Raw genomic sequence first — 25,714 nt, forward strand, 5'->3', positions numbered from 1 at the left:
TCTTATATTCATTTCGTCTTGGTCTTTCATAGTATGTACTTTTCATGCTTCATCATCATCACCACCATTTGCACCAATTCCTTGTTTTTTCTTGTCTCCTTATTTCTCTCATGCCTTCTTCTCAAAGCATACCTATATTCCACGCAGAATAAAAAAGCAAAAACTCGTAAATTAGCAAAAGAAAACGGACAAATATATATGAGCAAAAGGATGCTCATAACATGTCGCCTTCCTGCGCCGCAAACGCCATATATATGACCATTGTAGATAAGGAAATGAGGGAAGAATCAATTAGGGGAGGCCATCAAAAAGGAGCAAGGCCTGATTCCAGACGGTATAGTCGTTTGCCTGATTAATATGTTCACGTCGAACAAGCAACAAGATGAATACAAACAGGCGTCGTAAGGCTCATGTACAAAACGTCGCAGCCAGAAGAGCGGCAAGACTATGGCCGCTTGGCGTATCGCTGTGATTGTGATCGTCCGCCCCGACTAGATCTGCTGCGGCGGCTGCGCGATCTTTGCTGACCGGTGCTGGAGCTGGCAGCTAAGTTAAAATCAATCAGTAAAATGTTCCGTTTTCACAAAAAAAGGGAGGCAATTAACGTACTGTTGCTCTGGGTATAGTCGGAATAGCTGTAGTAAGAATTGCTGTACCGCGAGGGCGACTTGCGAGAGTTTGGCCGCTTATCCTTCTTGAGGTTAAGCAGCGTAAAGAGAGTCGCAGCCACGGCTCCAATTCCAAGCCACTTCCAGCAACCTCCGCTGCTGCTCTTCCGCTTCTCACGACGATCCGTGACGACGGTCGACGTGGCCGGACGGCTGCTGCCGCCAAACCAGCCGCCGTGGCGATCGCGGCGAGAGTAGGCCGAGGCAGAGGCTGCACGGCTGCCGCCCTTGGAGTAGCGCTCCTCGATGATTTCCTCCTCGCGGACGCTGCTGTCGTTGGAGCGTCGCTTGCCGAAGATGGCAGCCCAGAGGCCGCGCGCGATGCAGCAGAAGCAGAGAAGCAGCAGCAGGGCCACGCCGACCAGCGTTCCAATCACAATGCCGGCAATGGCACCGGGGCTGAGGCCGTTGCCGTTGGTGGTCTTGCTGCCGGCGCCAATGGCCTCTCCGTCGCCGGTGGCCGTGGCAGAGGCCCCCGTGTTAGTGCCCGTCTGAACACTAGTAATGGTCGTGGTTCCGGTGACTCGGTAGGGAGCAGAGAACTGCGTCGTGGTGTGGCCGTCGGTGACGATGACGACGGGCGTCGGCTCGGCGTAGCCAGGCTTGGCCGAGCACTGGCCCTGGAAGGCGCACGTCTGCCATCCGGCGCAGCAAATGGGCCCGCAGGCCGCCTGCTGGGAGTCCTGCGGCACGCAATTGACGCCGGCGGTGGGCGTGGGCACGGGCGCCCAGTGAGTGAAGTAGGTGGTGGTGAAGGTCCTCGTCTCGGTCCAGGTGCTCGTGTATGCGCCGTAGCCGCCCAGGCATGTGGCGACGTTTCCGCTCAGCGTGGTGCAGAGCTCGGTGCTGTCGCAGCAGTACTGGCTGTCGGAGCCGCAGGGCGTGCCGTCGCAGCCATCGCGCTGGAAGAGAAAGGCGTAGCCCAGGTCGCTCTGGTCGTCTCTGGGGAATGGGCCGGCAGACACGAGGGCCGCCGCGGCCAGCAGCGCAATGAGGGAGCGCATGGTGAGGCGCGGAGTCGCTCCCCAGAAGCGATTCGAGTGTCTCAGAAAAGGAAAAGAGAAGCAGCTGGAATGTGAAAAAAGGTCGGGACACTCAAAAAGCAGTGTGTAAGATCGGCCCAATGAATTAGCGGTGTTGAGTTCGCTGAGATAGAGGCGTTGATTGATCTGCGCAGCGATGAAGAAGATAGAAAAAAAAGGCACCGTTACACTGACGATGGCGTTTTTTTTTTCTATCGACCTTGCATGAGATCAAAGTCAAAAAAAGGGAGACCCGAGAGAAGGAAGAATGGGAGCTGCAGCTGGCGGTCTCGGCGCTGCACGATGACTTTTATCGGCTGTAAAAGTTGTCAATCCCCAACCTCCCACTTACACCCACACACCACGCAGCAAATCCCAGCCCCTCTATTTTGACCGACTCGACAAAGGCCCTCGACTTGGGCCATATCATGGATCCGTCATGCAGACTGGATGAGGTACTTGTCGCACATACCCACCACACCTTCTGCTAGCTATCATCTCTAGTTGCTGTCATGAGCTGGGGACACACGAGTTTTGGCTGCCTTTACAAGCTACGGGCATGTCACTCTCTCACACACATTTTCTGCTTCTGACAGGCACCGTTTGGACGGGCTGCAAGCCGCGGTGAAGCAGAAAGCAAGTGCGGGCAGATTGAGCATTACGTGCTAGCAGTGCTACCTTGAGGTGGGAAGGGTACCTGACACGAGAAAAAGTGCAGGCAAAATGTGTGTTGTGTTGGATTGCGGGAGCGAGGCTAATGCGCTCTACTGGGTACTAAGTTGGTGGCACTTGTGTGTGGGAGGCAAGACAAGTTCCACCCCCAAAAGAAAGAACAAAGGGAAAAGAAGATTTTTGAGCCCCTGACTAGAGCTGGGAAAAGATGCAAGATGCAGCAAGGGCCGCTCGGACCGAAATCTGACTTTTGAGTCTCTGCTGCTGCTAGTGTTGGTGGTGTCTGACTGTCTGCTGCCTCGAGAGCTGATAAGGCGGTCACTAAGAAAATGAAAGAAAAGCCAAGACAAAATCTTAACGAGGTGCCGGGAGTAGCCAAGCCGGACACTCAAATGGCCAAGTTGATACGAGCGAGTCAACATCTCTGTGCCTAGGTAGACAAGGTAATACGCCAATACGCTTAGCTCACAGACAGGTTACACGGAGTGGCAGATGCCCGCCCCGAGGCGATGGATGAGCTGGCAGTCTGTCGGTTTCCATCAAACTGCCTCATTGGGTCGCCGCACGATTTGGCAGCCTCTGATGGGCTGGAGCAGGCGAAGCGAGGAATCTGGGACCAGGGCTGGGCTGACCTTGTTCCGCCTGAGCCGTTGCTGTGACTGAGATGATGGATCGATCACCGTTGGTTTCCCACAATTTGTTTCCATCTTTGATCCATGGCAGCTGCTGCATGTCGACCGCCTCGTCTGCTGGTGCGGTTCTACAGTAGACTGCATAATTACATGACGCATGCGTGTGTGAGAATGTGCGTATGCAGCCTCGATAGAAATACCAGATATACCCTAGTATGCAGATATTTAGTGCTACAATGAGAAGAAGAGCAAACCTGTGTTACAAGATTTTCATGTGAGGTGACCGGAAAAGCTTCTTTCTTGCGCTTCCAAAGAGTGTAGGGTGGCCATTTCCAAAGAGCATCTCGGAGCCTACAAAGTGCTCCGGAGAAGCATATTGGAAAGATGGCAGTCCATCGGGCTCAACTTGCCGTAAGTGGGCTTTTCCAATTAACTGCTATTCATAAATTTTCATTCATCAATTCTTGATGCTTGCCATCAATTGATGAGCAAGTAACTGTACGCGCAGGATAATATCATGGACGGGATCAAGGAAGGCAGTCATCAACAAGACTCTAAATTGTGCCCCTCAGCTGGGAAGACGAAGAGAAAAGTGGCTGGTGGGGTGGCTTGTTTAGCTGAGAAGCTGCGGCTTGGAGCTCTGCGGTCCCTGATCTATGGCCGAACGCCGGATAAACTATGCCCAAGAAAGGTGGGGTGCAAACATCATGGGAGCTTCCACTGCAGAGCAGAGCTGCGCCGTACAGTGACACTCTCCATCTCCAGCTTCACCTAATTCTGCATCTTCAGCCTCGCTCAGCCTGCTGGATGCTGGTGGGCTGCTATCGCCTCTTCAATTGACTTCGCCTTTCTCTCTTCCACCTCTCTTAGCTTCTCTATATCGTTTCATTCATTGTTTAATATTCTCCCTTTGTCGCCCATCCCATATTCCGCGCGTTGCAGCCTTGCTCCATCGTCATCTCGCATCCATACTACCCCCCGAGCATACATCGCCGCCATGTCTCTCGATCCACCAACCTACCTGGCCTCGCTGCAGAGCAACATTCGCCAGCGGCCGATTCCCTGGGACGGCGCCGTCCGAGCGGGCAGCCTTACGGAAGACCAGTTATCCAAGATCCGCGCCGTCGACAAGGCGAAGAAGCCCGAGCAGAGGAAGGAGATTGTCACGGCAGACCTCGACGGATATCGACTGCTGTTTGTTGGCGGCAATGGCAGCCCCAGCGTGTTGGAAAAGGCAGGAAAGAATGCCAACCTTGTCCAGTATATATTGGTTCTGCTAGCCGACCTGCTCGATGGTAAGTCAAACTCTCGACTCCACGCGGCATCAAACAGTGTTCGATGGTCGATAAGTAGCATCATCACAGTCGCATGCACCAAACAGAAGTTTTTAATTTTTGATGCACTTCTTATCTTTCATCATTTCTTTTCTTTCCATCTTTAGAGTTTTCGCTGACGGCCTCCGTTGTCGCAAATAGCCGTACCGTCGCTCGCCAAGGCACTCTTAAAATCTCCTGAGCCATACCAGCATTTCTTACCACTGTTCCGCGCCCACTCCAACGAAGACCCAATCCCGCTGCTTACTGCACACGCCTTGTCGAATCTCATGGCTCTCGCGCAGGATGATTCTAGAGCCACCGTCCTCTCGCTTCCCCTGATCTTTACCTACCTGTCCGGCCTGGCTCAGAGCTCCGATGCTGGCTTGCAGGATTTTGCTGTGCAAGAGTATTCGTCCTTGCTGTTCGGTCACGTTCCCCGGGAACACTTTTGGAAGCAGCACACCGAGACCGTTGCGCCACTCGTCAGCATCCTCCGAGCTGCTGCCGGCGTTGGCAATGGAGGCGACTCATCAGCTAGTCTCTGGAGCGGCACTACTAGCATGCGCGGCTTTGAGGGCTCATTGAGTGGAGGCGTTGGTCTGCAGCTTCTATACCACGTTCTCATGGTCTTATGGCAGCTGAGTTTTGAATCCGAGGAGATTGGAGATGAGCTGAATGAGTAAGTATTTGGCGATTTATAAGCCTGAATCTGAGGTGTTCATGTTTTGTCACTTTTTACTGACCATGATGATAGCGAATACGATATTATTCTTTTGTACACTCACCTTCTCCGACTATCGCCCAAGGAAAAGACAACTCGGTTGATTCTGTCCACTCTATACCATCTGCTCGAGAAGAACCAGAAGACCCTTCTCCCCACTGCCGTTCTCGCCCGCCTGCCTGCACTGCTGGAGAATCTCAGTGGCCGTCATCTCACTGACCCTGACTTGCTTGAGGACCTTCAGAGCCTGAAAGAGCTGCTCGATGAATACACCAAGACAAAGACTACCTTTGACGAGTACGTGGCTGAAGTCCAGTCTGGCCACCTCCGCTGGTCACCACCTCACCGCAGCACCGTCTTCTGGGCTGAAAACGCAAGAAAAATTCTCGAGTATCAGAACGGCGAGGTTCCTCGCAAGCTAGCCGAAATCATGCAAAAGCCCTGGGATAACGATAAGCAAGTTCTGGCTATTGCATGCAACGATATCGGCTGCCTTGTGAAGGAGGTCCCCGAGAAGCGATCACAGCTAGAAAAGGTCGGCCTGAAGAGACGGATCATGGAGCTCATGGCATCCGACGATGAGAATATTCGATGGGAAAGTCTGCGTGCGTTGGGAGGATGGCTAAAGTACAGCTTTGAATCGAACTAATGGATGGGCCATCATTATTGACCGGACCCTGCTAATTTTTTATTGAGTCCGTCTTGGCGGCAGAAGCGACTGTATTCACCTAGAACTGGGGAGGAGCTCGACTTGTTCTTTATTCTTGTTATTTGTTATTTTATTTGGATGCCTCTGTAGATGCAGTATCACTTGGGGCATCGCTTGCGTTTGGCATAACTCTGTACCTACCGCCGAGCTTGGGGATTAGTTAGACCCTGGCTCTGACTGTGTATGATGACAATAAAGACGCAAAATTCTTGAATACATCTTGTCCCGGCTACTTTTAATGAGAGCAAGCAATATTGTCACGAAGCGGTGGTCGTTTGCAATCGGTTAAACGTTATAGCGACTATAGAACCCCGGATGGAAGGTTTTTGCTTCGATATCGGAGAGCGGATCTGCATTGGCGCTGCAATCCGCCACTACCCGAATCAGCCCCACCATCACAATCAAAGTTGTTACCCAATTGATCAATACTTATCGACGCTCAACGCTCCGGCTGTTTTAGCATTTGGTTTCTTTTCTCTTCTCCCATCTCCAGTCGTCATTCCAATTTACTATTTCCCTCAATCTCCACTCTTGCTTTCCTTTCTTTCATCTCTTCTTCTACTCATATTCAGTTTTCAGCGGCCAATTGATTCATCATGAAGAGCTTCACCAGACTTGCCCAGGCCACGCCCCGCGTCAAGACCTCACTCTCTGCTGGCCGACTTACGGCTGCTGGAAGCATCCGATGCGCCTCTAATGCTTCCAGCGGAGAGGAGCTCAAGAAGACGCCTCTTTACGACTTCCACGTTGCCAATGGCGCCAAGATGGTGCCTTTTGCGGGATACTCTATGCCTGTGCAGTACTCATCCCTGTCTCTGGCGGACTCTCACCACTTTACACGGAACCACGCCTCCATCTTCGATGTCAGCCACATGGTTCAGCACATCTTCAAGGGCCCTGATGCTGTGGCCTTTTTGGAGAAGGTTACTCCCTCGGCGTGGGGAAATGTTGCCCCCATGAGCGGCAAGCTGACTACTTTCCTGTGGCCTGGCACAGGAGGCATTGTGGATGACACGATTGTGACCAGAATCGGCGAGGATGAGTTTTACGTGGTGACCAATGGAGCATGTCTCGAAAAGGACACCAAGTATATTGATGAGCAGCTGGGCAAGTTTGGCGGCAACGTTCAGTGGACGAGGCTGGATGGATCAGGGCTGATTGCCCTGCAGGGTCCTCAGGCTGCTGAAATTCTGAGCGAGGTTCTTGCTACTGATGTCAACCTGAAGGAGTTTTACTTTGGAAACACTGTCAAGGCGGAGCTCAAGCTTGCGGATGGCAGCAAGACTCACCCTGTCCTGATTAGCCGTGGTGGCTATACCGGAGAGGACGGTTTCGAGATTTCTTTCAACGGCAAGCTGTACCCTGCTTTGGAGAGCACTGTCAAGGCCGTTGAGTCTCTCATGAAGACTGGTGGCCCTGAGCGTCTGCAGATGGCTGGTCTGGGAGCCCGTGATTCGCTTCGTCTCGAGGCGGGCATGTGCCTTTACGGCCACGATCTGGATGACACTACTACCCCCGTTGAAGCTGGTCTCAGCTGGATCATCTCTCCGGAGCGCCGCAAGGCAGGCGGATTCCATGGCGCGGAAGTTATTCTCCCTCAGCTTACACCAAAGTCCAAGGGCGGCTCTGGTGTTAACAGACGACGAGTTGGCTTTGTCGTCCAGGGAGCGCCTGCTCGAGAGGGCGCGGAGATTCAGAAGGATGGAGAGACTATTGGTACGATTACCAGTGGTGTGCCTTCCCCGACGCTCGGAAAGAATATTGCCATGGGATACATCAAGGATGGCCAGCACAAGTCTGGCACAGAGGTGGATATTGTTGTGCGAGGCCGTAAGAGGGCTGGTGTTGTGACCAAGATGCCGTTTACTCCTGCCAAGTACTGGAAGGCTCCTGCTTAAGCTAGTGGTTTCTTTTGTTGTGTGTGGTTTCGTTTTGTTCTATGGGTATGGTGTATTTTCGGAGCGGTTCATTTCGGGCTGGATTACTTAACGTTTGTGCATTGGGAGAAGGGATATGGAAACTTCAACGTGTTTCATGGTCGGATCTATAAAAAAGAAAGTAAAGACATCATTTTAGGGAGAGAAAAAAAATACCAGACACTGAACTTTTCATATCTGATACTGGATTTTTGTTAAATCTGGTGGGTAATATTGTAAGATTATGAAGAACACATTTCCTTTTTATTTTCTTGAAGAAAGAAAAACCGCTGTTTCCATGCAATTGAGATTTTAGGTTGAGAACCTCTTACTCAATACGTACGTCTTACCTGGTTATGTAACTTCGTTCCGAGGAAGCGTGTAGAATTGTTGCTGGAATCGGCCTCGGCTGGATGGTATGATTCACATTACATGTAGTGCTTTATTGGAAGCTTTGGCGTCGGCAGGGGCTAGTTACACGCCTTTTGTCTGAAGTTATAGCAGCGGATGAAGAAGGCCGTGATGGAAGTACCGCGGACAAAAGCAAACAAGGTCTTGACGCCCAAATAAACAACCTTGGAATATTGAGTCTATGTAGATTAGTGCTTAGATGAGTGGCGTTTTTGTTGGCCTATTATCCAAGGGGGACTATACTTACCTAACTCTTCCCCTTCTTTCTTCCTTTCATTTTTTTCTTTCAATTTTATTTTATTTTTTTTTTTAAAAAAAAAAAGGAGGCCTTACGAAAGGAATAAAAGCTAGCTTTACTGGTTATCTATCGACCTGGATGTCATGTGGTTGACAGATAATACCGGTCTGCTACTATAATTCGTATGTATTATGCGGTGGTGATGCATCGTATCATGTAGAGGGGAGGGGCAGGTTGTGAAAGGGGAAAAAAAAGGTGACACGCTCAATAGGTAGTAGGTAAGGTAGGTACTAATCTACTCTACATACAAAAGTTGGGCCGCCTGCATAGGTACATACATCAGCGCATCATTTTTGTCGCTGTGATCGCTTCAAGGAGGTGCCATCTAATTTGACAATGTGTGCAAAAAAGCAGGTGGGGAGGGAACTGGGTCTTCATTCCTACATACCTAGGTACCTAGGTAGGTAATTTATCTGCCCTGGGAGAGCCTAAGAACTGTCAGGTACAAAGCGAAAGTACCAAGGTGGATAGAATCAGGAAAAAGCTGGTGAGACGCATTCTGTATGATGAAATATGCCTTAGATATAGGGGGGGCAGCAGCAAAAAAAAAAAAAAAAAAAACCTCCCCCGCGCTGATTGGAGGCGATGGCTGCAGCTGCACAGCCCGGTTTCGATCATGGTGGGTGGTACTCCGTACATCTCTGGGATCCGATCCAACCAAGGCACCGCCGCCTCCACCTACTAGTACTTGCTAACTCACAAGAAATCCATATCTTTTGAGCACCACTCAGCAACCATCTATCAGCGCGCAACCAAAATCGTTCGAATATCTTTGTAAGGTACTAATATAAAGAAGGCGTCTTTGCCGCATCATACCCCTATTGAAACGTCATTTTATTCCAAAAGGACTCTATAAATCCAGATACTTTTTATTTGCTGTGCACTGGATTCATTGTTTTATCTGGTACCTACCTATCTACCTAGGTACCTACGTAGGTAGGTACTAGTAGTTAGGTATGGATGCTGCAGGCACTACAGCTACCAGCATACTTTACGCCACATACCTTTTTCTTGTCCGCGCAAAAAAGTCCAGAGAGTTCGAAGATGAATTCGAACGACATCAACTGAAGCTCGACACTCTCGAAATGCGCCTCGATGCCGTAAGAGCGATCCTCGAAGAAAGGCCTGAAGGACAGACGATATCATTGGCACCGATTTTCGACAGTGCACAGCGCACCCTGCTCAGAGCTCAGCAGGACACTGCAGAAATTGGTGCTCATACAGCCACACCACTCAGCAGAATGCAGTGGGTCATCTACCGGAGAGATCGCTGTGACAGAAGCATCGCAGATATTAGTGCAGTTGTCACTGGTCTGGAAGGTCTAGTCAGCAATAGTCGACGTTGGCAAGGGCTATGAGGTTTCAATTGTTTTAAGAAGCTTATTCTGCTGCATCTATCAACGTCATTATGGATTGGGCATGGGCCAACAGCGAGGCGTTTATAAATGAAGGATTAGGTCTAGGGCATTTTGGGTACAATTAGGATCAAGGGCATGCATAGCGATAAGATGGTTTCTTTTTTATAGAGTTCGAGCTTTTGTTTTCAATGATTTTCTAATGCATCTTAGCATGCCTTATATGTAGAAGCAAAAGCATTCTAGGTACTACTCTATATGATAAATTGCCCTTAACAGTCATTGATATAGTAACTTTATTATTACAAAATGAAAAGCGCTATTGCTTTGCGTGTATGTAGGTCCCTTGATTTCAACTTGCTCTGTTTAAACGCCTTGCTGCTGGTACTGAAAAAAATTTCTAGTTTGCCTTAAGTAAAAAGCCCGGCATAGCTGCCTTTAACTTCGACGACGAGCAGCTCTTGTGAGATTGGTCGAGTTTCTAGTTGACAAATAACCATCCGAGACACTGAAGGAGGCGCGGTAAATGATTCGTCCGCTCCTGGTGCTGGTCCGGGTTCCAGGACGAGTAGACTTCAACGTGTTTTAAGGTCAGATTTATAAAACAAAGAAGGCAAAGACGTCATTTTTGGGAAAGGCAAAGCAAACGGATGCTAAAGTCTTGATACTTAGTATTGACATTTGCTGAGTCTTATGTAGAACTGTGAGAGAAACAAGGGTAAAAGTTATCCAGCGCCTTAGTTCTGTTATTCAGCACTCCAGCTATAGTGGAGTAGACTACTGCTGCTACTGCTGCTACTACATGTCAACTGGTATGTTGGATAAGGTACCTATGGAATCCACTGATACATGTACCACATACCTACCTAAGTACTTACTACTAGTATATACTACAGGTACCTACTGGTAGGTATAGACCAACTGCTTTGTTAAGCTGTAGCTAGAGCGCCGTAATGCACCGGAGGTGCTAGATAATAGAATTGGGATGCTGGATAATATTTTTTTTTAAAAATTGCTATGCAAACATAATTATAACAGAAGCCCCTATTGCTTAAGAAAGAAAAGAAAGAAAAAAATTGCAATAGATACCAGTTCCATCTAGTGTACTTTGTTTCCAATTATGTAACGCCTCGCTACCCTTAATCCGAAATTTCTAGTATGTTGCTGAATGCGGCAGACCAAATCCTTTCAACCACACAGTATCGCTTGTAGCCTTAGCTACTGGCTAACCTCTCCAACTCAACAATCAGCGCAGTAATAGCTGCAAGATTCCTTTCACAGCGTTCTCTCCTGTAAACAGCCCATTGAATTCTGCCAATTGCCCTCGCCTTTTGGGCCCTGCACTTATCAAGGAAAGCTTGGAGGCTGCCATCAACACTAGCTCCCCCAGCGACATTGGCTCTAAGCCTTTCAGCGTCTTGCTGAGCATAGGAAAGGATATGCTGAACATCAGCGAGAATTTCCGCCAGCTGTCTTTGTTGTTCTTGAGATGTCTGCGAATTGTGTTGTATAGCTTCTGTATTGTTGATTGTGCTGAAAGCTTCGACTTGGCGAGAGAGGCGGATTTGGAGAATGTCGAGCTCTAGCCGATGTAATTCGACTTCAAACGTTCCGGCTTTTATGGTGCGGATTAGAGAACGGATTATGGCCGTAGTAGCTGCACTAACTACAGGCTCCATGGATGGATGCGATCAATAAAGTGTCGGAAATATAGAGCTCAGCTTGAGAACAAGAAGACTTGAGAGGACAAAAAGGTATAAGTGTGAGTTTACGTTTTGAAACGCTTTCTTCACTAAGCTGAGGGATTCGCAGTACCGGACCTCATCAATTCAATGATGTTAACGTTTGCATGTAATGTAAATAGATGGTTAGTATTTGTTTTATAGATCGCACCCCGCTAACAGAGAAATTTGGCAGTCAAGAACGAGGCGCCGCCGCCTTGGAGGCGCCGCCGCCCGCTGTAAGCCGCCAAGCCCACGCCAAGCCAGACCACCTCATTCTGGCAGCCAAATTTCTCTGTTAGCTCCAATTTCCCAAACGGTCTGTGACCTTTCTCCTTTTGGAATCTTCACACCATTTTTAACACCACTCTAACGTCTTAAGCACTCACTATGCCCTTAGTTATATGGAAGCGAAAGCATTTTACTTCTTTTCTATAAAGAATCCGCGCTTATCGATTAAGCACAGCAGCTCTATTTGTTACAATTAAAAAACGCCGTTGCTATGCGTGCATGCATATACCTCAATCCAAATCCTATCGCTAAATGCCTTGGTACCCAATTCCTTGTGATACTGATGAACGCCTAAATAAAAGCCCATAGCCCTTCTTACGCTTGCTTTTTGGCTAATTTCTCCAGATCAGCAACTAGCGCAGCGATATCTGCAATGCTTCTATCAAAGCGCTCTCTCTTGTAGATGGCCCATTGCATTCTGCCAATTGCTTTCGCTGTCTGAAGTCTGCGCTTGTCGAGGAATGCCAGGCCTCGGAGCCGCGCCGGTTGTTCGTCTAGTGGGGGGCCGGCGACGAGATCGGTTTTCATCTTGGTAGTGTCTCGCTGAGCTTTAGAGAGGGTATGCTGAACAGCGGCAACAATCTCTGCCAACGACTCTTCTTTTTCTGCGATTTCCAGTGGGCTGGATGGGTTTTCGTCGGCCTTTATGGTTAAAAAGCTGCTGCCGCTTTTCACATTGTCGATATTTCTCAAAGACTCAATCTGACGGGAGAGGCGTACTTGGAGAATGTTGAGTCTCAGCTGGTGTCTTTCGAATTCATCCTCAAACTCTCTGGCTTTTTGTGCATGGACCAGGAATTGGAATATGGCGTGAGATATGTTGGCAGTATTGCTTACCGCCTCCATTATAGAATGTGAACAATGAAGCCCTGAAAATACAGAGCTCAGCTAACGACAAACCGCTCTACTATGCGAATGAACGTAAGTATGAATATACAATTTTATGGGTGCCTTGTGATTTATAGAAGGCTTCAATGTCTTTGGTCACAACATGAACCATTGGCGGCCCTACCCACGCAATTGCCTCCTAGCAGTACATGTACCTGGTAGGTAACTAGATACCGGGTAGGTTGAACAGGATACATGCAGATACGCACCTTTGGTAAATGGCATACTATGACAGCTCTATCACCAACAGCTTCTATGACCGGATGCAAGGAATAAATGAATCTATTACGCAGAAGTCGACCAACGAACGTTGCTCTATTGTAAAATAAGCACAAGTCCATCATGTGGGAGGGGGTGCATTAGAATGTGACAAACACCATGTAACTTACTTTTCACCCTCAAGGGTCGGTGGTGGGGCAGCTTCAGTATTCGCCCCGTAGGTAGCTATTATGTATAGGAATACAGAGCGAGAAGCCAATCAAAATGAAGACGTAGAAAATCGCCCCGTGCTCTATAGGTAGGTAGCGGCTAGTATTAAAGGTAGGCAAGGGCTGGGTCGTGATTTGGACAAGGTCGAATGGGCCACGAGAAGCAATTGCAGTACAAAGGCAAGAGGCGTCAGCAGCACCGGCGAGGAGAGACTGGGGGACCCTTTTACAGGCTCAGACTCAATCTCAAGCAAGAAGCCAGTATGCGGAAACTGTGATTCGAATCTGAACGGCCAAAGACGCAGAACTGATTGCCAAGCAGGGCAAGTTGATCATGTCTACACTCTGTGGTCTGCCATGTGGACAAACGCTTTGCTTTATATCATCAAGGGGACCAGCGCGAAGTTGCCAGAGGGGCGTGTATCGTAGTAGCAGAACTGTTAGTGCCTACAGATCCCTGCTAGTAGTCAACCTGCTCCAGTAGGCACCTACTTGTAGGGGCACGTATATATCCTGGCCAATTGTCTGCTCCTCCCGTTTCGTCATGCAATCTGGGTCTGCCACGCTGCGCAATTGCTAGGGACGGTTCTATACCTATAAGATATCTCGCCATTGGCCATTGGCGATTTCGGCTCCACACCTGTTGCTACCTTGCATGATACTGTACGGCCAGCTGCATCCCCCAGCGCGCGGCCTGGCGTCCTCTTCCTCTATGCCCTTGCACTGCTTCCGAGTGCTGGGGTGTAGCTGGATGCATGTCAGTATTTCTCGAGGCTGTACAACTACTGTGAAGAGTGCAACAGCTAGACAGCCATAGTACCAACCTTGGTCGCTCCGGCGTAACCAATAGAAGGATGATGGTTGTGAGGACATTTCTATGCCAAGAGCAAAGGCGTTGAGCGTCAACGCTAAGAAATAATCAACGAGATTGTAGAAGACCGCTCATGTCAGATAAAATCTTTGAATGAGCATTAAAAACTGTAATTGTTCAACGCAGGAGATGGCTGCTTACAGCGCTGCGAGCGCGTCTTATATGATTGCGCAGCCTGTAAGTTGTTTATCATGAAGCACTTCTCCAAATCGGTCCCTTTTCAGCACACCTTGATAGTGTTCGGCCTCAATTATGCGGTGCAGCTACATGTACATACCTACATGTAGGCAAAGTTAGTAGTTTCCCAGCGTTGCCCTATGGTCTAGAATGCGTCACATACAATTGATGCCTTCAATTGTAACGCATTATGCCGAACGATTGGCTAGCAACATTGCATCGTCAACGTTTCAAATCCAGGGGCTTGAACTACATGCAGTATACCAATGATAAGTCTAGCACTCGTCGCCTAATCCAGCTGCAAAGTAGTCGGATTTTTCCTCTGGTCTCTTGCGTTTATCATGGCATCTTGGAATTGTGGTACATGAGGGGCTGAGTTACCTATCGTTTCCCTTTGGGTCTGGGCATGCGAGCCTCTACATGTAGGTGCACGTCGGATTCCGGGTTACTTCTAGTTAGCCATAAATTCTGACGCCGCCTCCTTGTTGATACAGCGACTGCCTTCCAACAAAGCGTCCGTGTATGCATACCTGGTAGCCAAGTATAGGTGCTCAAATCGAAATTGCACCAGCAGTTACTACTAGCGGCAAAGGCAGTGGTAGCCGGAGGGCTTGTGCCATGGATCGTGAGCAAGGGGCAACTTGTGCTTTGATGGCGGTGGGCTATCTGGATATGAATCCCCGTACTGCAGCAAGAGCAGCGGCGCCGGACGAAAAGAAGGTCAGCGGGACTGGCACATGAAGAGAGACTAGCCAGGCCGGGATTACATCTCCACAGGGTTCGAAAGGGGGGGGTGGGTGCAGGAACGACCACCCTGGCTCAGGCGCTCAGGCAAGTGCCAAAGAGGATGGACCCCCCCCTCTTTGCTTCCCAAAATGACGTGCCCCTCTTTAACATTCTTCAGAACATCACAGCCCCGGGCATCAATTTTGGCTGTTACCAATGCCATTGATCATACTGCATGCCAGCTGGATCCTCTTATACTGTAGTAGCAGGATTTCCTCTCTGCGGACCGTCGGGCCATCAGCCCGGCCCCTACTCGGTGAGGAGGGATTTAAGATTTATTGCGCCAAAGACTATGATATGTGATGGTATAATCCCCAAAACCATATTGTTATTCTTTTTGAGGCATGGTCAAAGTATCTACTACGAACTTAATCATGCAGTATGGCTCAAGATGCTGGCCATTGCTCGACAACTCCCCAGCCACTGACCTCTTCTCCCTTCCAAGCAAACCCAGCCCCAAAAGCAGCCTCTCCAAAGTGGCGAGTGGTAACGTCTGGCGATGCAGCCTTGATCACACTATTGTACTCGTCTAGAAATGAGACTTCAAAAGACCCAAACCAGGTGCGGTTCGTGTTGGAAGAAACCCACGGATCGCTGGGCTTTATATCTGGGTTCACGCTAACCACTTCTTGCCGGCCATTTGGATACAAAGCTGTGGCAAATGCTCTGATGGGTGAACCTTTATCGGTTGGAAGAACCCATGCGGAGATGCGAATTCCGTTGTCGAGCTGGATTGGGAACCAGTGCCAGCCTTGCGTTGGAGTTGCATCACCCCATTGGCGATCATACCATGTTGTCGAACGTCTTGAATCAATTTTATGGGTTGTTCCGTTGATAGTGAATGTTCCGGTGGTATAGGCTGCAAGACTAGCCCATCCTTGATTGAAGTCTGAGCCCCAGAAGAAGCTTCCGCTACCACCATTGAACAAGAGAGAGCCCCGAGGTTGAAATGTTGTGTTGAGGTGTTGAGGCTAAAGTTGCTCTCGGTATAATTTGCGACGACGTTGATGGCAGATATGTTATCATCTGTCAAGCCCTACAGCTCGTACTGCTCGCCAAATTGGATTTTGAGGCGCTCCTGGCCAATTGTAGTTGGCGTGTCCGATATATATGACGAGCTGGAACCACCCGTTTCCAACGAGTAAATGAGACAACCATTGGCACCACGACCGCCCACGACATCAGTGAATGTAATCAAAATGAAATGAAGATGCTCAGTAGTGGTAATCCAGTGTCCGACCCAATGTGAGTTGAGGCCTGTAGCCGACTCTAGGCGGACTACTTGGTTTGAGGAAACATCATATGTAGGTCCCGATGCCTGAAAATCGTCAAACACTGTATCTACGAAGAGGGAAAACGGGAACATGGAGAACATCTTCAATACTTACAACGAAAGGGTTGTTTATGGCTGGCTCTGTGGATGGTGTTGAGAGCCAGAGGTCGCCATGTAAAGCAGTTAAAGTGCTCGACAGAGATGCAGCTTGTGCATAAGAACATAGGAACCAGAGGGCCCCCAAGATCTTTGCACTGTACTCAGGCATTGTTAAACGAAGCGGTAAGATATTAATAGGGAGATGTTGCCAGCACCCTAATTTGATTATCCAACATCCCAACTATAGCACAATAGGGCAGCCAGTTTATATATTACATACACAGCTGCCAAATACTTATTACAATAGCAGCAGTAGCAGCAGTAGCAGCAGTAGCAGCAACTGCTCTCTTTATTTGTGGGGTGTTAGATAACAGAACTGAGGTGCTGGATAATAGCTCCCTATTAATATTGGTAAGCCTAAATACTCCCAACACTTGAATCCTATTTTCAATGCCGTCCAGAGGTGATAGCCTTCTCATAGTTTTGGCAATCCCTTTCCAGGGTGTCGATATAACTTGGAAAGGGAATGACACTAACAAAAGAGAGTCCTAATATGGCAATACATGGCTTGATGCTTATGGAGATCCAAAGTGGATCTCCCGTTTTAGGGGCAATCGAGGGCGCGCTCGGCAGCTGCCGGTGAGGGTGAGTTGAGATTCAACTCGGGGATTTCGAAACCGGAACTAAAAGACTTTAGAATAGCCAACATGATGATAGCTAAAAGAGCTCTTCAATCCAACTAAGCGATCCATCTGGAGCTTGAGTAGGAACCTGAGCATGGGTTTGAATGAAAGCGTTCTTCGGCGAAGGAAGGAGTCGGTATCATATCTTCAGACAGAGCTTAGTTTGCCTTCTCTGTTGACATGCACTTCTCGATATGGGCTCGTATCATCAATGCCGCCTCTCTTGGTGCCAAGTTTGTTGTATCGATATGAAACTCTTCATATGGATCCCCAAATTGAAAAAGCTTGCATTTCGTCCTCAAGTCTTTTATTGTGTCCGGGCATGTCAATTTTGTTGTAGTTCCCTGAGCGCGTTCGGCACTAGTGGCTCTCATGATGTTGGCCTCAATCTCGCACGATAAATATACAGGAATAAAAGGCCGACCGGCTTTCTGCGCAGCGTCACGGTATTCTTGTGCTGTATCTGTGCCAAGCTCATTGTCTGACTGGAAATCTATGTAATAGATCAGTCACATGTATACATGGACGAATGAGTTTGAGAGTATACCTGTGAATATAACTGCTGATAATCGAGTAGGTTCCCAGACAAAGTTCTCAAACGCCCATTCTCGCCGGCGTTTTCGCTCTATTTGGTATTGAGGATGGTCTCGAGAGTACCTTGCTGCGACTGGGTCTATCAGTTGATGGTTGTCGATTAGAATGCTCGGTATGTAGATACGAGCCAATTCTCTGGCTATCGTTAGTTTCCCAGTTCCAGGGAATCCGTTGATCCATAGAACAGGGCTGGGACCAGGCTTGGCCATGCTGATGAGTATAGGTGTTATTTTTGTTGATTTGGAGAAAGGCTGGTGCCTTTGCTGCTGCTGGCTACACCTTATAAATGGGAGCGAAAATGACATATGAGTCACAAGCTGGGTAGTTTGACTCATAAAAAGGATTTCAAGAAGGAACATTTAATTTTGGTAGAAAAAAGCTCTCAAGAAGAGAATTGATACCGAATCATCTCTACCCGTATTTGCCTTCACTTTTTTTTTTTAATTCGTTTGCATGAAAAGCCTCATGAAATACTAAGCTTTTCAACACCGTGACAAACGTTAATCTTAGAACATTATTTTAGCCGCCATTTTTGCTCCACGATGAATTACGGATACTTGGTCTTATCTTCTACAAATATTATTAGTTATTTTGCATTTTATAATGTGAGGTATAATGGACATGATAGCTGTCGGCCGTCTTTAACAATGAAATTTAGTGCATGCACCCGGGCGAACTCTAGTGAACCATACTTTTCTCTCCTGAAACTCAGGCATCTACGTAGCGAAGTTCGCTGTCACCCGCAAGAGATTTTCGACATTGTGTTTTACACGCTTTAAAATCATTCGGCTGCTTTTGATGTTGAAGATGGTAAGCTTCCTATCAATCGAACGCATGGACGCTAGTGCAGCGAAGGGCCTTGAGGTGTTCGTACTTTTGCTGACGTTGGCTGTGATGAGAATGCCAGAGTCAATGTAACTGAGTGCTGAGTTGATTTTGCGATCAACTTCATTGCATGAAAAGAACCGCTGCTTCTTAGGTTCGCAAGGTTGCCTTGTGAGATTATAAAGTCTACGATGATATAGTAGACGCTGTAATCGAGAACATGGATTATTAACAGGAATTCCCTGTACAAGACTAGTGCGCGCGTATAGAATAAGCACAGGACTAGCGCGCGCGCAAGATAAAGATAATAATAATAATAGAAGGAGGGTTAGTTTTCCAAAGGTTATAAAGCCGGTTATACTTGGGTTTATATTTAGCGGGCGATCAGGTCGGTTGAAAGGCAATAGGATAACTATCTTATTTGCCTATTATGGAGAGTATTGTAATAAAGTATAGCTAATCGGTAAGATATTAAGTGAAAATACTTAGCGAGGTCAACAAGATTAGCGAAAGATTCCATAGCATGCTTATATGGTCGCCCTTAATCCGCGAATTTAAGTTGATAAAGTTTCTGCAGGAGGAAAGAGGCTATTCCTATTTTAGCCCTGAGACCTCTGAATTTAACAGAACCCAAGGGCATCTGTTTGGCAAGCAACGCTCCTAGGATTTGACCAATTCTATCGTGCACAAGAAATAGGCTACAGAGTTATGCATATTCCAAAAGATGATACATTTTATCTCCCATGATCATTTAGGGCTGAAATACTGCTATATTAATATTTACATTACGCAACCTAGAATCTTACATTAGACTAGTGAATACAAATATAACAAGCATACTAACATGAATCTGCGCTATAGTCCTTTGTAATATATACTCCGCTCAAGTGGTAGTTTTAGCCCATGCTGATTACCCTCTCTGCGTTGTTATGGAAGAGTCGAAATGTGTGTCTACGCTTATTCTGTGTTAGCTTCCCGTATTTACGTTAAGGCTCGGGTATAGGTCCTCATCAGTATCGTATTAGCAGTTACTTGCTCTATACCGAAAGGTGAGACTTCTCATGATTCCATTCACATGAGGGCCAAGGCTAATTTCACAAAATCTCATTCCCTAATCTAGGAATTATAAATATCGTCGAGTGCCGGCCTTTCTCCAAGTCAAGCTGACCGCGTTTACGCATCAATCTCAATCAATCCCAAGCCACTATCAATCTATAACAATCTCTTAAACCATCCACGATGAAGACCACAACTTTCTTCTCCGCCACAGTCGCTGCCCTCTCAGTGCTCATCGCTCCCGCTGTTGCTGATTCGCACGCTGACTTTGTCCTCTTTCGCGGCGAAGGCTGCACCGGAAGCACCCTCACGCTCGATGAATATCTCGGCGATAATAGTGTCTCGTCCCCCTTGGGCGAAGGTTTCTCCTCGGCTAGACTCCAGAATCCGGACAGCGGCCATGCGTTCGGAGTCTGCGGTCAGGGCTTTTCATGCGGCGGAGCTCACGTCATCCTCGACACTACCAACTGCTTCCAGATCGAGCAGTCGAATGGAAACTTAATCCACCTCGACAAGACTTGCGTTGACGCTGGTTGCTTCTCCTAAGCGCATATTGTTAGAATGGCGCTGAGACTTATAGCGCACCGGCACGAGGGGGTCATCTCTTAACCACAAGTTATGGGGAAGATATGAGGGTTTCGCAAAAGTAGATAGAAATCAATGCAATGATCTCTTTGTATGAAGTCACTGGCTCGTCATGTTGAAAAGGTACCTCTGCACGCACACATATGCATAGCATAGGACTGCACTTAGAATCCTGATGCAGCCTTATTCGTTTGACTCTCTAGACTGGTATGCAGCGTGTTGTAATCTTTCGAATTCCGTGATGTAACCGAGACTTGGTAGGGTAGTTTGTAAAAAATACCTTGACTTGCCATTAGAATAGTCGTCGAATTGACGGTGTTCATAACGAGGTCAGCCGTTGCGGTGTCCTGTTCACACTTACCTTTTCTCTTCCTTGCTTAATCACAGACATCGGAAATTGTATTACAGATTCAAATCATTAAATGAATACAGTAGTAACTTTCCACCTAGCGTCAGCATTTCAACTATCATAATGCACAGAAGGGTTAGCCGTTGTGAATAATTTGTAGTAGTATTCTTAAGTCTTGTAATAAATGCCTGCGTCTGTTGCGAAACCGGAAAGCAGAAACCAGTGCTATAATCGATCAAACTTATCGATCTGAGGGTCAGGATCATTAAGATTTGATCAATAAGCTTATTGATCGATATTATGTGAATGTATGTAGGTATAGTGTACCTTATAGCTAAGTCTCTACCTAGCTGCTAAAGCCGTTTCAAACAGCGGCACGCGCCAGCCAAATTAAAAAGAGAGCAGGCAATGTAGTAAATTTAAGGAAAAGTTATTCAGCACTCGATTTCATTATCTAACACTTTAGGTGTAGCTTAAAAAAGCACCTGGTCCACGTATTAGTAGCATCAGTAGCATCAGTAGCACACGCTATAGCTGGAGAGTGCTGGATAATAGAATTGGGGTGTTGGATAATTTTCTTTAAATTTAAAGTAATTTTAATGCAGAACTAGACGGTAAAGTAATGTTATGACCTCCGTCTTTTGCCTGCAGAGATATTGATGTGGAGCATAGCTTTCTAGAACATGGATTAGCTGGATTCATGTGCTCTGATTCTCCGACGCTGGCAGTAATCTAATCGAAAGCTGAAGCGCATAGTCTCTCTGATTCAGAATGAATTTCCAAAGGTGGACTGACTCGAAATATCTAAATCTTATACAGACGCAGTAGCAGAATAGTATATAGCACCGCCGAACCGCCAAGCTGAGTCTATTCAAGGATTGGCGCCACAAGTGCGATTACGGCTTCGGAGTAATATTTAGGTAAGGCTTAGCAGAAGTGAGGGTGCGAAAAAAACGAAAGAAAGCTTATTTCAGCCTGAAGAGGATATGCTGGCCTACGCCACATGGCTGTACTCCCTTCTTTAGAACAGAGATGGTCGAAGTAGGTTGTCCAACTTCTCTTTGGTGCCTGTGAATGAAGGTTTAACAGACTTAGGCCTCTCGAGTCCTTGAGGATCACATATAAATCGACTGTAGCATATGTTGCCGGTGAAATGAACTATTGCAATGGGCGCACGACATGGCATTATGATTCCATCTATATCGCCGAATATTCGGCCATGTCATTATTCATGCTAGATCTCCGGTATGGACTGGCCGACACCGACAACCGAATGTTCTATTCACACGAATGATGTCATGTGAAATGATATCTTCAGCTCTATTAAGAACCCACACCTAACCGCTTGTTCCCAAAGAAATGAGAGTCAAGATGTTCGGACTTCGGCATCTATAAGTATTCCCCGCCCCGCAGTAGAATACGTGTACTCGTCTACATCAATGTTCGCGACTCTTTTCACATGTAGCTCGCAAGGCTTTGTTCTAGTGCATCGAAAGCTAAATTTATTTTCGCGCCATGATTATAATTCATGAAATGCAAAATAAACATTGTCTATGTGTGGCCTTATGAGAATGGCTCGGATTGCGACTAGACAATCTCGCAACTTATCCACAATCCAAGCATTACAATCAATTTCTCTAGATGATCAGATGTTCAAGTTGTGACAGCAAGAGCATTATCTTTCATTTTTTATTTCAAGTATTATACATCCGCCTAAGCTATTCATTAATTCATGAGCAACAATAGGTACATTAATATTTCGTTGTGGTTTAGAAGCGAGCAAAGTCGAGCCTAGAATACGTTAGCAGAGTCGCTAAACCGCGCGAATCTTCAACTCACCATTTGCCTCTCAGCGTGATGACAGCCCACTTGGCACCGGTCTCATCAACCTCTGCCTCAACCTTGGTAGTGAAGTTGACTCCGCTCATGATGCCGTCGCCAAACTTCTCATTGAGGACTGCCTTGAAGGCGTAGCCGTAGTTTTGGATGATTTCATAGAGGCGGTAAATGAGGGGTTCTGTGGGCGGCATGGGTCCCGCCTGGCCACGGTTGGGGAAGCCCAATAGCTGCTGCGCCAGGACTTCGCGGGGAATATCGAGAGCAGCGCTAAGCTTGTCAACGTCCTCGGGCGTGGCCGTTGTCTGTCCGTAGAAGAGCGCAGCAATGGCAACCTCGGTGCGGCCGGTCAGCTGGGCGAGCTTCTCAAAGGTCACGGCCTTGGCTGTCTTGGCCTCGAACAGAAGCTTGCCGTAGGAGGGCAGACGGCCCTCGTTGGCAGTCTTGAGAGCATGTTAGTTTGAGAGCGCTCATAAAGAGGGGTCATGATACTTGCGTCATATGTAGCCAGACGACCAGACATTGTTTCTTTGAGGCTTGGAGTTGGGATGGAAAAAAGGAGGATTTTGATATGATGTTAATATTGGGGAAGAGAGTATAGTTTAGAATGCAGAAGTAATAATTTCACTGGCGATAGGCGAGACTTGATGCTTCTTATATAGAGATGCGATGCCGACTTACCACCAGCGATGCCGATTTACGACCAGTCACATATCTTAGCCTAAGTCATTGTAGAGTATGCATCTAATTGCAATTTGAAATCTTTTGCGGGGTGCGGAATTTTCTATTGATCACTATACCCTCGAGCCTCAGCTTGGAATAGGCAATACTACATTGGACACAGCAGTTCGAGTTCTGCTCATAAGCACTATACGAACACGGCATGGACAATGCACCTCGCAGGAAGCATGAGGGATAATTTGTAAACCAGACTTGAGACACACGATGAGCCGCTGGTTAGTGCCGAGAGCCTATATAAAGCGGAATTATGCATGGTCAAGTTGCAGCACCGAAACCCGTACAAAGTCTGCGGCAATATTGTGATTGGAGTCATCATGGCAGACAGCTCATGCTGTACTGCTCCACTCCTGTGCCCTACGAGTATGAGGTAATTCCGCGTCAGAGGGCCTTTGCCACTAGTTGCGTAGAGACTATACGTTTATAAGCCGTTCTCTATGCAGCACAGAACTTCTATAGCTGAAAGTAAAGTAATGGACTCTAGCGTTCTAAGCGGCTGCGTAGCGGGAAAAGGATCATTACATTTGGAAGTTGTATGCTCGGCCTTTGATTGGTTTAACTAACCAGAGTCGCCCTATAAGGCTTCAAGGCAGTCAAGGGTCCAATTGAGTTTCTCCACGTACAAGCTCTGCACTCTCTCAGCCTCTGCAGCCACAGGATGGCAATTGGCTTGATTGACGCCAAGGCATATCGGGCGTCAAGTTTAGTTTCAAAGTCAGAACTCTTCATGTGAATCAGCTCATTTCCTACACAAGTACGCTTTTGGATAGCGTAGAATGTTTCTGAAAGCGATTGAAGCCCAAGTCTATACCTACCCAATTACGTGTATCGTGCCACAGTATTAAGCATATATACATCGCGCCGCATAGACGCAGATCTTGATGTTTGACAACAACGAATGAAATGGCGTTTTAATTGAAGATTACTCTTCCCTATGTTGCTTTTCATATTGTGTGCTTAACATGCACAGGCGTCTAATTTACCTGACGTCTCAGCGCGCACCCTCTTGACCAAAACTCATTTTAATAATGTGCAGAATGTGGCTTTCAACGACCGATACACCGGTTGGGGCTGATTCTTGGCTGGCTGCGCCATGGCACGCATCAATAGTATGAACGTTAGAATGTAATGTGAAAAGGTGGAAAATTAACTTCATGGCAGCGAGGCAGCGGATATACCGGCAAGGTTTAATCGAAGCATTCCTCCGAACATTACAAGCAATTTGATCCATCCGTGCTGAAAATCTAGAATTTTATTGTAGGTATAAATTAGTTGAAAAGGGATCAAGAGAACAATTACGTGATTGCAACTCCTTTTTTTCCACCTACTCGTTGAGTATTCAACTATCGACCAAGATACCAACATGATTCGGTTCATCAAATTCCTCCTACTTGGCCTCCCAGCCTTTTCATCTGTCGTACAGGCAGCTGACTGCAAGAGTAATGCGATCCAGCACAAGGATGTGCTCGGCTGCACTTGCCAAGATCACAAAGATTTCTGCTCAACCGCCAGCCCCTTGTGTAAAACCTGCAAGTTGGAAATAAAAGAGAGAAAGACTACAAGTCCGTACCCGGCTTGCGTCCCTGGATGTACGGACAATGACGCACCGTGTAAGAGTTGTGGCATCTGGTTTTCTACTCTTTGCATCCATATAAAAGACTGCCTCAATGGGAAAGCATGCGATGCCTCCGGCCCAGTCAAACAAAATGGCCCCATGGTATGGGTATATCTGCCAGGGGGCGATGAGCCACTCATTACGACTACGGACCCCCTTCCTGGAATCTTGGAAATGGCCGAGCATCCGACAATTTACAAGGATGCGTTCAACTTTGCTCAAGACCCAAAGCATTTTGATCCCAACAGCAGAGCTTTGGTGCTGAATTCAGTTCGGTCGAGGACCATGGAGCAGTTTCACATCCACAAGTGTTACAGGCCTACTACTGGAAGCCCCCGAGCTTTGGCGAGACTCGACCATGCAAAACTTGTTACGGGCAACAAACTGCAGGAAATCCTGCCCAGAAAGCCAAGTGAGCCCAGAATTTGGTGCATGGGCGTCGCAAAAAACCAGGGCCCAGTCACAGACTTTGTGCAAGCTATAGAAGAATTATTGCACCGGGGTGGGAAGGATTACATTTGCCCAGGACTTGCTGGCGCAGCTGTCATACAAGACAATAATGGAAGGAGGTGGGGATGTGTTACCAACAACCAGCAGGGGCCATTGCCGTATTTCTGTGCTGGACATAACCACTGAAGATGGAACGAGTTCAGAAGATGAGGTTGATCCAAAGAGGCAGGGGAGAAAGTACAGCAAGTTCTTGGGATTGGCCCGTGGATGCGAACTCTGTCCTTGAACAATGCAGCAATCAATGTCACTTATTTCCCCAAAGGCTTTATAAAAAGGTTGAAATGTCAATCAACTGAGCTATCTAATCAATTATTGAATAAACAAGTCTTGTTCTGGAAAGCGGTTCGCTGAGTCCTTATAGGAGAGTCGTAGACCCAACGTTGCAAAAACACTAATCTTTCGCAACTCTATGGAAATGTTAATGAAGAAAATTTCCATGATAGAGAGCCATAGTTCATCTGCTTAATCTGTTTGTCCAAATTTTCTGCTCCTCAAAAATTGAAGACTACCTCATCATGACAAGGCTCTCAGGGGAGCATTCCAATTGCTTAGGGATCCACCCTACCGGCTTCAAGTTACAAACCAATTGGAAAAGTATACAAGCTTCAAGCTACAAGACCGTAAGGCTGCGAGGCCACTAGAGCGACTGCGAATCTACATTCCAATCTA

General features: G+C 47.4%; 11 protein-coding genes across 11 annotated transcripts; 5 read left to right on the forward strand and 6 right to left on the reverse strand.

Moving 5' to 3' along the window:
• Positions 1-445: 445 nt before the first annotated feature.
• On the reverse strand, positions 446-1,672 carry TrAtP1_003597 (uncharacterized protein; the record flags this gene model as incomplete). Its single annotated transcript, XM_014088029.2, has 2 exons — positions 446-546; positions 610-1,672. 2 exons carry the CDS (start codon positions 1,670-1,672, stop codon positions 446-448), a joined length of 1,164 nt encoding a protein of 387 aa, XP_013943504.1.
• Positions 1,673-3,727: 2,055 nt separating this feature from the next.
• On the forward strand, positions 3,728-5,954 carry TrAtP1_003598 (uncharacterized protein). The gene is made up of 3 exons (XM_014088030.2): positions 3,728-4,289; positions 4,470-4,989; positions 5,065-5,954. Exons 1-3 carry the CDS (start codon positions 3,992-3,994, stop codon positions 5,678-5,680), a joined length of 1,434 nt encoding a protein of 477 aa, XP_013943505.1. The 5' UTR covers positions 3,728-3,991; the 3' UTR covers positions 5,681-5,954.
• A 108-nt stretch (positions 5,955-6,062) lies between these two features.
• TrAtP1_003599 (uncharacterized protein) lies at positions 6,063-7,852 on the forward strand. Its single transcript, XM_014088031.2, has one exon. The coding sequence runs from the start codon at positions 6,337-6,339 to the stop codon at positions 7,636-7,638; it is 1,302 nt and encodes a 433-aa protein (XP_013943506.1). The 5' UTR covers positions 6,063-6,336; the 3' UTR covers positions 7,639-7,852.
• A 1,330-nt stretch (positions 7,853-9,182) lies between these two features.
• Positions 9,183-10,186, forward strand: TrAtP1_003600 (uncharacterized protein). Its single transcript, XM_014088032.2, has one exon. It carries the CDS (start codon positions 9,322-9,324, stop codon positions 9,721-9,723), a length of 402 nt encoding a protein of 133 aa, XP_013943507.1. The 5' UTR covers positions 9,183-9,321; the 3' UTR covers positions 9,724-10,186.
• Positions 10,187-10,934: 748 nt separating this feature from the next.
• Positions 10,935-11,399, reverse strand: TrAtP1_003601 (uncharacterized protein; the record flags this gene model as incomplete). The annotated part of the gene is made up of 1 exon (XM_066111953.1): positions 10,935-11,399. The coding sequence occupies one exon, from the start codon at positions 11,397-11,399 to the stop codon at positions 10,935-10,937; it is 465 nt and encodes a 154-aa protein (XP_065968033.1).
• Positions 11,400-11,884: 485 nt separating this feature from the next.
• TrAtP1_003602 (uncharacterized protein) lies at positions 11,885-13,379 on the reverse strand. Its single transcript, XM_014088033.2, has 3 exons — positions 13,010-13,379; positions 12,830-12,935; positions 11,885-12,639 (listed from the first exon to the last, which is right to left on the reverse strand). The coding sequence occupies exon 3, from the start codon at positions 12,576-12,578 to the stop codon at positions 12,048-12,050; it is 531 nt and encodes a 176-aa protein (XP_013943508.1). The 5' UTR covers positions 12,579-12,639; positions 12,830-12,935; positions 13,010-13,379; the 3' UTR covers positions 11,885-12,047.
• Positions 13,380-15,268: 1,889 nt separating this feature from the next.
• Positions 15,269-16,257, reverse strand: TrAtP1_003603 (uncharacterized protein; the record flags this gene model as incomplete). The annotated part of the gene is made up of 2 exons (XM_066111954.1): positions 15,269-15,749; positions 15,923-16,257. 2 exons carry the CDS (start codon positions 16,255-16,257, stop codon positions 15,269-15,271), a joined length of 816 nt encoding a protein of 271 aa, XP_065968034.1.
• Positions 16,258-16,609: 352 nt separating this feature from the next.
• Positions 16,610-17,757, reverse strand: TrAtP1_003604 (uncharacterized protein). Its single transcript, XM_014088035.2, has 2 exons — positions 17,485-17,757; positions 16,610-17,430 (listed from the first exon to the last, which is right to left on the reverse strand). Exons 1-2 carry the CDS (start codon positions 17,738-17,740, stop codon positions 17,096-17,098), a joined length of 591 nt encoding a protein of 196 aa, XP_013943510.1. The 5' UTR covers positions 17,741-17,757; the 3' UTR covers positions 16,610-17,095.
• Positions 17,758-19,595: 1,838 nt separating this feature from the next.
• Positions 19,596-19,958, forward strand: TrAtP1_003605 (uncharacterized protein; the record flags this gene model as incomplete). Its single annotated transcript, XM_014088202.1, has 1 exon — positions 19,596-19,958. One exon carries the CDS (start codon positions 19,596-19,598, stop codon positions 19,956-19,958), a length of 363 nt encoding a protein of 120 aa, XP_013943677.1.
• Positions 19,959-21,901: 1,943 nt separating this feature from the next.
• TrAtP1_003606 (uncharacterized protein) lies at positions 21,902-22,924 on the reverse strand. The gene is made up of 3 exons (XM_014088036.2): positions 22,679-22,924; positions 22,186-22,625; positions 21,902-22,137 (listed from the first exon to the last, which is right to left on the reverse strand). Exons 1-3 carry the CDS (start codon positions 22,703-22,705, stop codon positions 22,116-22,118), a joined length of 489 nt encoding a protein of 162 aa, XP_013943511.1. The 5' UTR covers positions 22,706-22,924; the 3' UTR covers positions 21,902-22,115.
• A 1,710-nt stretch (positions 22,925-24,634) lies between these two features.
• Positions 24,635-25,171, forward strand: TrAtP1_003607 (uncharacterized protein; the record flags this gene model as incomplete). Its single annotated transcript, XM_014087332.2, has 1 exon — positions 24,635-25,171. The coding sequence occupies one exon, from the start codon at positions 24,635-24,637 to the stop codon at positions 25,169-25,171; it is 537 nt and encodes a 178-aa protein (XP_013942807.2).
• Positions 25,172-25,714: the final 543 nt, after the last annotated feature.

Source organism: Trichoderma atroviride, chromosome 2 (genome assembly GCF_020647795.1).
Source record: "Trichoderma atroviride chromosome 2, complete sequence".
In the NCBI taxonomy this organism is placed as follows: domain Eukaryota; kingdom Fungi; phylum Ascomycota; class Sordariomycetes; order Hypocreales; family Hypocreaceae; genus Trichoderma; species Trichoderma atroviride.

Bases quoted from the DNA above. Each gene is read 5' to 3' on its own strand.
- TrAtP1_003598 (XM_014088030.2), top strand. From the start codon at position 3,992: ATGTCTCTCGATCCACCAACCTACCTGGCCTCGCTGCAGAGCAACATT. The intron at 4,290-4,469 runs GTAAGTCAAACT...TGTCGCAAATAG, and splicing joins GCTAGCCGACCTGCTCGATG to CCGTACCGTCGCTCGCCAAG. The intron at 4,990-5,064 runs GTAAGTATTTGG...CCATGATGATAG, and splicing joins ATTGGAGATGAGCTGAATGA to CGAATACGATATTATTCTTT.
- TrAtP1_003599 (XM_014088031.2), top strand. From the start codon at position 6,337: ATGAAGAGCTTCACCAGACTTGCCCAGGCCACGCCCCGCGTCAAGACC.
- TrAtP1_003600 (XM_014088032.2), top strand. From the start codon at position 9,322: ATGGATGCTGCAGGCACTACAGCTACCAGCATACTTTACGCCACATAC.
- TrAtP1_003602 (XM_014088033.2), bottom strand. From the start codon at position 12,578: ATGGAGGCGGTAAGCAATACTGCCAACATATCTCACGCCATATTCCAA.
- TrAtP1_003604 (XM_014088035.2), bottom strand. From the start codon at position 17,740: ATGGCCAAGCCTGGTCCCAGCCCTGTTCTATGGATCAACGGATTCCCT. The intron at 17,431-17,484 runs GTATACTCTCAA...TCTATTACATAG, and splicing joins ATCAGCAGTTATATTCACAG to ATTTCCAGTCAGACAATGAG.
- TrAtP1_003606 (XM_014088036.2), bottom strand. From the start codon at position 22,705: ATGTCTGGTCGTCTGGCTACATATGAC. The intron at 22,626-22,678 runs GCAAGTATCATG...CATGCTCTCAAG, and splicing joins GTCGTCTGGCTACATATGAC to ACTGCCAACGAGGGCCGTCT. The intron at 22,138-22,185 runs GTGAGTTGAAGA...AACGTATTCTAG, and splicing joins ATCACGCTGAGAGGCAAATG to GCTCGACTTTGCTCGCTTCT.